Source organism: Ylistrum balloti, unplaced genomic scaffold (assembly GCF_031769215.1).
Source record: "Ylistrum balloti isolate Yb309-2 unplaced genomic scaffold, AGI_CSIRO_Ybal_v1 Utg369762, whole genome shotgun sequence".
In the NCBI taxonomy this organism is placed as follows: domain Eukaryota; kingdom Metazoa; phylum Mollusca; class Bivalvia; order Pectinida; family Pectinidae; genus Ylistrum; species Ylistrum balloti.
In genome coordinates this window covers 1086082-1099980 of record NW_026781960.1, presented here as the reverse complement: position 1 = coordinate 1099980, position 13899 = coordinate 1086082, and the positions used below count along the sequence as shown (strand labels likewise).

Below are 13899 nucleotides of genomic sequence, written 5' to 3'. Positions count from 1 at the left end.
CAATACATGTGTAAGGCTTCAGTTTCAAATTAATGGAGGTTACTTTGAGTAGGAGTAAGAAAACATGTGATGATCAGGTGTTTGAATTTGAAGACATACAACCATAATTCTTTTCAGACGAGTTTTCTATTAAGAAAGAGCAAATGCCTGTTGATGCTGAATTTTTTGAAGATTTCACTAAAGCATCAATAGGAATATATTTTAGTTTCATTCTGATAATAATTGTAGTTAGACTTATTTTGAATTCTTACAAACGAACATTAATATTCGTTTAAAAAGGAAAATAGATTTGCAAACTGAATGTCTTTCATAACAGTTTGAAACTAAAAAATATTCTTTTCAAAGCTAATAATTGTAAAATAAAATAATTCCTAAATGTATCCGTTTTTTTAGTTTAATGAATGATTATTTATAAGAAATCACTACGTAAAACATCTTTAATGACAGTACATTACTGACAGGTAATTTGTACAATTTTCAGGGTAGATAAAGTGGACAGTGAGGCTCGGAGAGCATGTATGTGAGAGATGGTTTGTTTACATTTTTAGTCGGAAAGAGTGTTGTTGAATTAACAGCAGCAGTGGTTTATGACATTGGTGAGTGGGAGAAGAGCAAATTGGCTAGCAGCTGATGCTGATCTTGATACAATAGATAAGGTGTCGCTGATGTTTACTAGATTCTCATCTAATTCACAATTCAGAAAATCATTTTTGGCACCAAAGTCACTAAGGCTGAAATCCATCCTGTAATCACAAGGTCGATACAAAATTCATAAGCAGACAATGTTTTGATCTGATGGTTTAATATTTGCTTTCAGCCCAGTGTTCGAAATGTGTAAATTATAACACTACATATTTTTCACTGATAAGTCTGTTATTGATTTGTTGTTAATTGTTTTTGTACATTGTAAGGTAGTTGAAGTTTTTATGATGTTGTATTCCATTTTATTGTTTACATCATGGAATGACAGTGATCTACACACCAAGTGAATGTGTAAATAAATGTTCCATTGATACAAAATAGTGACTGATCTGCCACAAAGTGGTGTGTTACCATTCATAACTAAGTAGGCGGAGCTAGATGTTATTTTTTCATCAAGAAATCAAAATTTTGACTTTTTGTAATTTTCTTCCAGAACCCCTTGAAAGTATCGACCACTACACCAATACATTTTTGAGGAGTATTTTTTTTTTTTAACTTTTTTTCATTTCAGGTATAATTTACAATACCATTCAACAACATGCAGTAGGCCTGTTTTGATTCTTTGTCATTAAATAAAACATATTTCAACATCCAATAAGATGACAGATTCATTTTGAATTCTTATTACAAAAAAACTTTATGTTCAAAACATTATAAAGTTTTATGGCTTTTTAAGAATGTATTGAATAAATTTTATTGCAAGCGATCAATTTACAATGCTGTTATTTTATGTTCCTATTTACTGAAGAAACCAGGAATGACGTTTCTGGGAATTCTACTTCAGAGGTCAAGGTCACAAGTCACATGTAATTAATTATAAGCAGCAATACTGGTAGTTCTCTTAAGAGAACAGTTCCTCATTTCTGAAAAAATATAGTTGACATAAACAGGTATTTGTATAATACAAAAAGAAGCATGCCTTTTTATGTTTCCAGAATCCCACTATGTCAGGGCCATGAAATCAGGTTAAAAAGGGGTCAAATGTAATATTAGGAGATATAACTAATTTGAAAAAAATATCTATTACCTGGTACTATTACTATGCTGGAGACCATGCTCAAGATCATGTATCACAAGAAATTCAAAGCCCAAATGGCCACAGCGATTTATTACGATAGGGGCTGTTTTAAAAGCAACCAGTGTAAAGATTACAAAATTGGGTTCAAATTAATATACATGTACGGTAAAAAATCAATCTTGTTCTCCAATCATAAATACATGTATGTGTTTATATTGGAATAATTGAATAAAAATATCATTTCAGCCAGATCAACAATCACTTTTGCTCTACCCTATTCTGCTATTCTTTATCTTTCTAAATGGTGTTACTGATAACCATTCTTATCAACGATCTTGTTTCGCTACCAAAAGAATGAAAATATCAGCTGCGGAAGCTGTCCTTTCTCTCTAACTACCTGTTTAAAATTACCAAGTCATTAGACCGTCCTATTATCTGCCGCAAGCACACAGATTAAAATTAAGACCGTCTAATTACCTATCATGAGCGCATAGAAAAAATTAAGACCGTTTAATTACCTACCATGAGCACACAGATCAAAATTAAGACCGTCTAATTATCTGCCATGAGCACACAGATCAAAATTAAGACCGTCTAATTATCTGCCATGAGCACACAGATCAAAATTAAGACCGTCTAATTACCTACCATGAGCACACAGATCAAAATTAAGACCGTCTAATTATCTGCCATGAGCACACAGATCAAAATTAAGACCGTCTAATTACCTACCATGAGCACACAGATTAAAATTAAGACCGTCTAATTACCTACCATGAGCACACAGATCAAAATTAAGACCGTCTAATTATCTGCCATGAGCACACAGATCAAAATTAAGACCGTCTAATTACCTACCATGAGCACACAGATTAAAATTAAGACCGTCTAATTACCTACCATGAGCGCACAGATCAAAATTAAGACCGTCTAATTATCTGCCATGAGCACACAGATCAAAATTAAGACCGTCTAATTACCTACCATGAGCACACAGATCAAAATTAAGACCGTCTAATTACCTACCATGAGCACACAGAAACAAAATTAAGACCGTCTAATTATCTGCCATGAGCACACAGATCAAAATTAAGACCGTTATTAATTACCTACCATAAGCACACGGAAAAATATAAGACCGTTTAATTACCTACCATGAGCACACAGTAAAAAAATAAGACCGTCTAATTAACTACCATGAGCACACAGAAACAAAATTAAGACCGTCTAATTATCTACCATGAGCACACAGAAACAAAATTAAGACCGTCTAATTACCTACCATGAGCACACAGATAAAAAAAACTTTTTTGGTGCGGAGCCTGGGTCGGTGTCTGGACTTGTCCACTGTTGTGCACTGATACCTTAGATCCATGTTATATATTGAAAATTTGTTTTACCCCGACTTTCTTTCAAATAAATTACATATGAAATAATACTTTGGGAGGTACTTGGTTATACATTCTACCAGCCATAGTACAACAGACGCTGGGTTACTGACGATGAAAAAAATTATAAAAAAATGATTTTTGTAACTTTGATCTCATATTCCATTTCATTTAATTAAAGTTAAAACAGTTGTCTACTCGTTTGCTCTCTGCAGCTGCGTGCAGTCAACTATGTATATTCGATGCATGTTGGTCTTGCACCTGAAGCTGGATAAAAAAATAATGAAACATCCTTTCACAGAGACGTAAATAGAAAAGGTACTTTTACTTAGTTTGTCATAAAAGAAAATAATTTGAAAAGCCAGGGATGTATGTTACCACAGACTTTAATGTAGACACGGAATCGATATATAGGAATTAGGGCGTGTCTCTACAATTTAAAGGGAAATAACTCGTATATTCAATAATTTACGTCGAAACCTGCGACTATCGCGACAATTCTATGAATTGTAAAATCATTTGATTCCTAGTCAATAGCGCTGTATGTGTAGAAAAAACTTGCTTTTCAAAACGATTTTATTGACAGGCGATTCCTTTCCGGAATATAAACATTACACATTCCTCAAATGACTCACCTGAGATTTTTACACCTGCGCGCATGCGTACTTGCATATTATTGTTGGCGTTGATTTCCGCTTGAAGGTTGAAGAAAATGTAAAGACCAGACGATGAAAGTTGATAAGAAACGACTTCTTACTCATAAAATCTCACGTTGATGTAACCGATTGGATTAATATACAGGTAAATCATTTCAGGTGTGCTTAGGATTGCATTACCCACCTGTACAACGCTACAGGTGGCATACAGTATTTGAATTCACGTAACCGCGCCATGCACTTCCTACTTTTCGTCCATAGTATCCTGACCTAGATTCAACATAGAATTTTCCGGTAAACCTTGCCGTTTATGGTGCATCATGCCTTGATGTATGTTTTTCTATGGTCTACATATACCTGGACTAGGTTTAGTGATAAATAGCCAGAGCAAAAACACAACTTTCGATATGCGAAATCTTGTCATATTGAATACAGGATATGAATCACTTCGCAGGATTGCTTATACAACCTATACTTTCAAAATATATTATCATTGTTTGTTTCAGCTGACTTTTAAGCCACGAGAGTGTGTTTACAACTAACGATATGTTTTGTCCAACCGCCCATGTTCCCCTATGCCGTCCCCACCATCTTGAACCATTAGTGTGTCTTGTAAGATCAAGATCAGTTTGAATAGAGGTGCAGACAAGCATATCTATTTTTGCCTTCAATTAACATATATCACAATATAGCTTGATAATTAGCCTCATAACAAGGCTTCTACCAAGTATTTAAAGGTTAAGAAAAAATATTGCAAGAAATGAGATACCAATGAAGGGCACCCTCAAATTTAAGTTACACGACCATCTTTACAACCAACTGTTGAAGGTACTCCTCAGTTTTTCACTATCAAAAGGATGCTTACACAAAGATACTGCTGAAAATATGCATTTAACATATGTTCTCACCTCGAATACTTGTGGAGGCCATTCTTAAATGACTATAGCTATTGATAAGATGTTTAAAACAAAACCGATACAGGTCTGTTCACCAGTAAAATAGAAGGTTGTACTATCAATCTAAAATAATTGTCCCCATGTTTGTGATCAAATTGACTGTTTTATATGAAAAATGGTTCCCCTATACAGGCTGTTAGATAAGACAGTGCAAGGTTTACTGTTTGTTTTAAAAAAGAAACTTGTCCCCATATTGGATGTTAGATCAAACTGGTTAATTTAATGGTTCAGAAAGTACATATGTACTTGACGCTATTCTAAAATTATCTGATGTATGTAACTTTTGATATTTATTTAATTATTGGGCTGTTGGACCTCCCAGTCTAGATTTTGACTTTTCTTTTGATCACTTTGGATTTTCCTTAGCCACCTCTAGGCTTCACAATTTAGTCCCATAGCATCAATGGTGTGTCCTAGAAGGACGAAACAGCTGTATGATGCAGTTAAATTCATTGTTTGGTTCTAGTGTATCCCACTCTAAATAATAAAAAGGTGCTAGTCACTTGTGTGTCTTTTGTACAATCTTAAAAATGGTTCCTCTCCAGAGTGTTGGATTAGACAGATTTTATATTAGTGAATAAAACGCACTGGTTGTTGGAATAAACCGATTAATAAAAAAGTTTCCCAGTGGAGGGTATCAGATGAAACAGCTTTAAGTTGATCTATAAAAAAGTGATCCCTGCACTGGATTAAACAGGTTGATTTTTGCAGGGTGTCAGATTAGAAAGGTATCACTGTGAACACTGTTGATGAATGTAAATAGACATGATCTGTCCTAATATCTTTTGTCTTATCCCCACAGATACTTGCCATCTCTAGATCACCATCATGTCTAACTATCCCCCGATGGGTTCCAACTATTTTGATGACACTCGTGGCAGTACAAACCGCCTCGAGTCTGCCTCCGAGCTTGGGAGTGCATATGAGCTTCGTCGACTGGGAGACTCACGTTACACATCACAAGCCAGTATGACCATGTCCTTATATGGCAGTCGGAGTATTTTGTCTATGTACACACCCTCTCAGGCATCCTACATCCTCCCAGTCGTCACTGACGCTCCAGATCCTATCAAGAAACCTGCAGATAACTGGGGCTTTGCCTGCTGTTCTGTGTTTTTCAATCCTCTGTTTGGCCTGATTGCTGTGTTGTTAGCAGGTGAGAAAATAATCAATATGTTGTAATCAATCTAATGAACACACTGCTTTAACAAAATTCTAAAGGGTTGTGCTTCCAGATATGGTAAGTTCTGTTATGTCAATGTGTCAGTACAAATCCTGCTAATCATCAGTCACATATCATACTCTCACCAAGACTCGCAAAAATATAAACTTTGAAGAAATGCAAAGTCATTTCAAATTAAGATACATATCTTGAGTCTGATTTTACTTCTCCTAAATACACAACAATGTACTGGCTATGCCTTAACTACTGAACTGATTCCAAAAACACTTACTGGCTGTAATCCTCACACATTGTATTCATTGTAATCTACATCAGGTTTAGTTACAAAGTGAGGCCTCTTTGCAATATTTTTGACATTTATAAAGGACTCTTTTCTTTGACAATTTCTTACACGACTGCACTAGCAAATCAAACATGACGTTGCAAAATGACATCAAATTTTTTTTGCTATTGGCTGATAGCATAAAACAATTGGCCAATGAAAGTGCTTGTCTCATATAAGATTGAATTATATTTATACAAACAGACCAACTCAATGAATTATCATACACACAATTCCTCCATATATCGGCATGCAATTTGTTTTTATGACTTGACATCCAAACTTCCAGCATTTCATGGGCTTGTCCGTAACTCAATATTTGTACAAACATGTTCAAATTTGGCACCAATTACTCACATAGAACATATATCTCATGTCAAGAAAATCAGATATTTTATTTTTCTTCAAAAAACTTTGGGAGTAAGAGTTGCCCCACCACTGTAGAAAAGCTGTTGTTCTAATTCTTCATCATATTTTTCATTCTTTTACAGAAATGTCTAAGGACTATTTCAATCGCTGTAAATATGTCCAGGCCTCAAAATATGGAGCTTACGCTAAAGGTACGGCTTTGGGCGGTATAGTGTCTATGATTATTGTACTGGTCCTTATCATAGCTCAAGTGGTGCATTACCACCTGAAGTTTTATTACTGATCCCAGGACAACACAAGGTTCTTCTTCAGACAAAATTTTCTAAAATTAATTTTCAGATACCTTCGGTTCTATTCTTCACAATTTCATTGACTTAAAAAAAGAAATAAATGGTTTGTTTATTAAACATCTACAATGTCAGAAAAGTGACTGACAACGTCAGTCCTTAACTATACTTGAACGAGAACTGTTATGAAATTCAGGCGTATGCGTTTGTGACGTTGTTTTCTACTTAAGGTCTGCATAAGTACAAACACTTGCCCAGCAATGTCCAATGTTTCAAGGTTGTACAATTCCACTTTATAAGTGACTTGTCATTCCGTGTAACATATGGAGGCAATTTGTTGGTAGCTAATATACACAAATATGTACTCAATGTTACTGCAATGTCTTGTAAAATTTGTAGTATGAAAACAGATTTTTTTTCAGCTAGTCAATGAATTTGCTGTATATATCCCAATTCAGTTACACTGTTGTAATATTTTTGATGTAATAATTGTTCAATTAGACAAACTAATTCTGTGTAAAAGATACGTTGTAATACTAAAAGACTGAAAAAATCGAGATGACATAAAAATAAATGTACTTTGAGGTAAACATGGGATGATTTTTTTTATATCATCATTTTAGTTGATTTTATCTTTTATAAATATCACATGTAAATATGATCAAAGTATATATATATTTTTGTATGCCAATGTATAGAACGTTTCATGTAATATTACTGTGTATGGTATCTCTCCTTGTCTTCTGTACATAATTAGCCAAACATCACCTGTCAACATTTGTTTTTTAAACTTTTAATTAATCATTTCATAAATTGTTAATAAGAAAGCACTTTGTATTGTGTGAATTGAAGTGCTAATTTCTCACTATGCAGTGAAATGTCTTGAAATCAAAGTTAATGAAATAAAGAAATTTTTAAAAACTGTAAGTGTAGAAACTTTGCACAAGTTTACAAAAACAGTGTCTTCCAACTTTTGCTCCCCCCAACCATCTCACTTTTGTTACAAATCTGTTTATTTATATCACAAATAAATGGACTTTATATAGATGGTGTATCATCATATAATCCCTGGTATTTATGTCATTTTGAAAAAACAATTTTTTTTACAAAATCAATAACCAGTGTTGAAGAAAACAGGAATAATTTTTGAGATGTTTTTGATTAAGAAAATTAAAATTTCATTTCACTTTCTGATCATGTGATTTGTTCCATTCCTTGAAATCAAATAACAAACAGATTTCCTCCGAGCGTACCAGGATGTATGTTTGTGAGCATTACTGATGGTTTTTATAACTTAATGTTGTGTTCCTACAAGTTTATAAGGCACTAAATATGTAGAATTCAGATAGGCTCTTATTAATGTCATTTCATGAAGATTAATTTGTACATATATATTTTCTCATTTTACCTTGTGCCATATTACCTCTCTACCTATAGGTAATCCTACAGTAATTTTCAGTTCTAAAAGCTGTTTTTCATTATACAGGTTATATATGGTATGCAGCACAATGTCGTAAAATGCTAACAGATACACAGTATACAATTATTAAACTTTTATATTTGGAGGTATCAACATAGGAACAAAGATTACTAGGATTTATTATAACTTAGATGTCAAAAATCCCTCTTATAATATATATACATGTATATATATGTATATTTTGAAAAAAAAATTCAACATTTTCAGAATATGATTTAAGTTGAGTATGAGATCATCTCTAGATAAAATTAACAAAAATCTTTGTTTACAGGAACAGCAGCGTGTGAGTGCATAAATTGATCCTTATTGTTGATAATGATTTTCTATCGAGTCTAAATATGCTTTTGGCACCATGGAATATATATATTTTCATAGCTTTCTCGTTGATTTGAGTTGAATATGTAATTTTACAGAATGTCCAAAAATGCTTACATTATCATTGTATACTATATACTTCAGGATCCTATACTGACTTATCAGGAATAATATTATATCAAGAAATTATTGTAAATCTTACTTACATGGAGATGATTCTGAGCATCGTAAACTGGTGAAATAAAATGTATTCTGCAACATGATAGCACATACAGATTATTTTCATTCTTCTGATTTTTGTTCAAACAAAAACTCTTACAACTGCAAGTCAGCAAATCTTTCGAAATCACCTGAAGCAGCAGTTCTACACTTAATCAATATGAATCTCTCTTTGTTTCGTTTAATAGAAAATCTAAACACAGCTGATTTTAAGGTGGCTTAACTACAGCAGCTGTACAATCTTGGTGTTTGTAGAGCTACAGGTGTGTTGTAAATAAGATCCATGTCATTCTCTCTGTCAAGTGCAATTAGGTGTTTTAGTCATTCATTCTTATTTCATGAAATATGTTCTCATCTTTAACAATCTTTTATATCGATTAAAAACATGATTTTTAATTAATCTTAACAGTTGATTTGTGAATGTAATTAATGTATGTTTATTGGTTTAGTAAGGATAAAAGACAAAATATTTTTTATCATGCCACACTTTATGCTATATTTCTGTTTAAAACAGGAAGAAAATCATCTCTTCAATCAGTTAAAACAATGGAATTTTGCTAATTTTTGATAGGTAGTGTAATTGGTTTAAAAAGATGAAATAATTAAGTTCATGGGATTACTTAGTGAAATTGTGACATCATCACTAGGTAACATATATATATAAGTGTGTGTACTTACCTGGTACTTGGTATTTATATATATACATGTAAGCTGGAATTTATTAAAGTGATATAATACTTGAGGAATTGTGGAAAGAATGGATAAACATAAATAAAATGTCATGATCAAATTCATAATTTTTTCTGTTTTCTTTTTATAACAATTTTTAATGACATTTCTTGAAAAGCCATGAAATAAGAAGAGAGGGGAAAAAGAAAGATTTATGAATCTTACACCAAACACCTCTGTTTCTGTTACAATAAGTAGCTCTATACAGGTGGTTTTATACCATTACAACCACTGTGGTTTTAGTGCAATACAGCTGAAGAAGGCAACATGTAGTCTGTTTGACAGTTTCTACCAAAAAGAATGAATAGGAGATTCAATTTCACGTTCATGCCATTCGGGTGTGGTTTGTTTGAAATACATCTCCCATATGAGATTTTCAATATTGAAGTTACCAATATTTACATGGTAACAATTCCTGAACCAAGTCACACTTTACACATGGACTCTGTCAACTCATACAAGAAAAGATCTGAAGAATATGATGTAACAGTGTTTAAATCAGTGTGGTAAGAATACTGTCTAATGATTGTTTACAAATTAGATGAACTAACTCTTCGAGCATTAATACTGGCTAGTAAGGCATTTCTGTCTGGTCTTTGAGCTGCCGGTCCTGTGACAGTCTGGGGAGGTGGTACTGCTGAAGAAGGTGGTGGTCCACCCATAGATAGAGGAGCCCCTCCAATGACTGGGGGTGGAGGAGGGGGTGGTCCACCCATAGACGGGAGAGTCATCCTTGTCCTGGACTGGTAGTGAGAGTCTTGTCGATGCTCAGGGGGACTAGGAATATGCATATCAGAAGTGCGAGATCTATGGTGCTTTGGAGAATGGTGGTTTGGACCTGTAGAGGAGTAGGAAGTTTGTCTATAGGGTGATAAGTGGCTCTTGGAGTTCAAATTTTTTAATGATCCAGACATCCCAGCTCGACTTCTTGATGATTTCCGTCTTGCTGGTAAGTTGGTGTCTGATTTTTTTTCTTTTTCTTCCTGAAAATTGTTAGAACTCTGTTTATTTATATAGACTGTATGCAAGAAGAATCCTATTTGATAACATATCCACACACCATTTCATCTCAACATCAATGCACACACTACCTTACTAATAGTCCACACAATCTGATGATCTTAGTATCTTTATATACATATCTTACTACCTACAAAGTATCACCTAAACATTACCCCTCACACCTTAGCCATACATTGTACACACGTTTTACGAACTACAGAGATCTTCATTATGTATATCAGTCTTTTTCACACATATTCTTTATGTAATTCAGAGATCTTCATTATGTATTTCAGTCTTTTTCACACATATTCTTTATGTAATCCAGAGATCTTCATTATGTATTTCAGTCTTTTTCACACATATTCTTTATGATCCAGAGATCTTCATTATGTATTTCAGTCTTTTTCACACATATTCTTTATGATCCAGAGATCTTCATTATGTATTTCACTCTTTTTCACACATATTCTTTATGTAATCCAGAGATCTTCATTATGTATTTCAGTCTTTTTCACACATATTCTTTATGTAATTCAGAGATCTTCATTATGTATTTCACTCTTTTTCACACATATTCTTTATGATCCAGAGATCTTCATTATGTATTTCAGTCTTTTTCACACATATTCTTTATGATCCATAGATCTTCATTATGTATTTCAGTCTTTTTCACACATATTCTTTATGTAATTCAGAGATCTTCATTATGTATTTCACTCTTTTTCACACATATTCTTTATGATCCAGAGATCTTCATTATGTATTTCACTCTTTTTCACACATATTCTTTATGTAATTCAGAGATCTTCATTATGTATTTCACTCTTTTTCACACATATTCTTTATGATCCAGAGATCTTCATTATGTATTTCACTCTTTTTCACACATATTCTTTATGATCCAGAGATCTTCATTATGTATTTCAGTCTTTTTCACACATATTCTTTATGATCCAGAGATCTTCATTATGTATTTCACTCTTTTTCACACATATTCTTTATGTAATTCAGAGATCTTCATTATGTATTTCACTCTTTTTCACACATATTCTTTATGATCCAGAGATCTTCATTATGTATTTCAGTCTTTTTCACACATATTCTTTATGTAATTCAGAGATCTTCATTATGTATTTCACTCTTTTTCACACATATTCTTTATGATCCAGAGATCTTCATTATGTATTTCAGTCTTTTTCACACATATTCTTTATGTAATTCAGAGATCTTCATTATGTATTTCACTCTTTTTCACACATATTCTTTATGATCCAGAGATCTTCATTATGTATTTCAGTCTTTTTCACACATATTCTTTATGTAATTCAGAGATCTTCATTATGTATTTCACTCTTTTTCACACATATTCTTTATGATCCAGAGATCTTCATTATGTATTTCAGTCTTTTTCACACATATTCTTTATGTAATTCAGAGATCTTCATTATGTATTTCAGTCTTTTTCACACATATTCTTTATGATCCAGAGATCTTCATTATGTATTTCACTCTTTTTCACACATATTCTTTATGATCCAGAGATCTTCATTATGTATTTCACTCTTTTTCACACATATTCTTTATGTAATTCAGAGATCTTCATTATGTATTTCAGTCTTTTTCACACATATTCTTTATGATCCAGAGATCTTCATTATGTATTTCACTCTTTTTCACACATATTCTTTATGATCCAGAGATCTTCATTATGTATTTCAGTCTTTTTCACACATATTCTTTATGTAATCCAGAGATCTTCATTATGTATTTCAGTCTTTTTCACACATATTCTTTATGTAATTCAGAGATCTTCATTATGTATTTCAGTCTTTTTCACACATATTCTTTATGTAATTCAGAGATCTTCATTATGTATTTCAGTCTTTTTCACACATATTCTTTATGTAATCCAGAGATCTTCATTATGTATTTCAGTCTTTTTCACACATATTCTTTATGTAATCCAGAGATCTTCATTATGTATTTCAGTCTTTTTCACACATATTCTTTATATAATTCAGAGATCTTCATTATGTATTTCAGTCTTTTTCACACATATTCTTTATGATCCAGAGATCTTCATTATGTATTTCACTCTTTTTCACACATATTCTTTATGATCCAGAGATCTTCATTATGTATTTCACTCTTTTTCACACATATTCTTTATGTAATTCAGAGATCTTCATTATGTATTTCACTCTTTTTCACACATATTCTTTATGATCCAGAGATCTTCATTATGTATTTCAGTCTTTTTCACACATATTCTTTATGATCCAGAGATCTTCATTATGTATTTCAGTCTTTTTCACACATATTCTTTATGTAATTCAGAGATCTTCATTATGTATTTCACTCTTTTTCACACATATTCTTTATGTAATTCAGAGATCTTCATTATGTATTTCACTCTTTTTCACACATATTCTTTATGATCCAGAGATCTTCATTATGTATTTCACTCTTTTTCACACATATTCTTTATGATCCAGAGATCTTCATTATGTATTTCAGTCTTTTTCACACATATTCTTTATGTAATCCAGAGATCTTCATTATGTATTTCACTCTTTTTCACACATATTCTTTATGATCCAGAGATCTTCATTATGTATTTCACTCTTTTTCACACATATTCTTTATGATCCAGAGATCTTCATTATGTATTTCACTCTTTTTCACACATATTCTTTATGATCCAGAGATCTTCATTATGTATTTCAGTCTTTTTCACACATATTCTTTATGTAATCCAGAGATCTTCATTATGTATTTCAGTCTTTTTCACACATATTCTTTATGTAATTCAGAGATCTTCATTATGTATTTCACTCTTTTTCACACATATTCTTTATGTAATTCAGAGATCTTCATTATGTATTTCAGTCTTTTTCACACATATTCTCTCTGTAATTCAGAGATCTTCATTATGTATTTCACTCTTTTTCACACATATTCTTTATGTAATTCAGAGATCTTCATTATGTATTTCACTCTTTTTCACACATATTCTTTATGATCCAGAGATCTTCATTATGTATTTCAGTCTTTTTCACACATATTCTTTATGATCCAGAGATCTTCATTATGTATTTCAGTCTTTTTCACACATATTCTTTATGTAATTCAGAGATCTTCATTATGTATTTCACTCTTTTTCACACATATTCTTTATGATCCAGAGATCTTCATTATGTATTTCACTCTTTTTCACACATATTCTTTATGTAATTCAGAGATCTTCATTATGTATTTCACTCTTTTTCA

The 13899-nt window shown here is 32.3% G+C and overlaps 1 protein-coding gene across 1 annotated transcript; it reads left to right on the top strand.

The window, feature by feature from the left end:
• The first annotated feature begins 3844 nt into the window (after positions 1 to 3844).
• LOC132543719 (uncharacterized) lies at positions 3845 to 7142 on the top strand. The gene is made up of 3 exons (XM_060207237.1): positions 3845 to 3909; positions 5523 to 5876; positions 6717 to 7142. The coding sequence occupies exons 2-3, from the start codon at positions 5549 to 5551 to the stop codon at positions 6875 to 6877; spliced, it is 489 nt and encodes a 162-aa protein (XP_060063220.1). The 5' UTR covers positions 3845 to 3909; positions 5523 to 5548; the 3' UTR covers positions 6878 to 7142.
• Positions 7143 to 13899: the final 6757 nt, after the last annotated feature.

Bases quoted from the DNA above. Each gene is read 5' to 3' on its own strand.
- LOC132543719 (XM_060207237.1), top strand. From the start codon at position 5,549: ATGTCTAACTATCCCCCGATGGGTTCCAACTATTTTGATGACACTCGT. The intron at 5,877-6,716 runs GTGAGAAAATAA...ATTCTTTTACAG, and splicing joins GATTGCTGTGTTGTTAGCAG to AAATGTCTAAGGACTATTTC.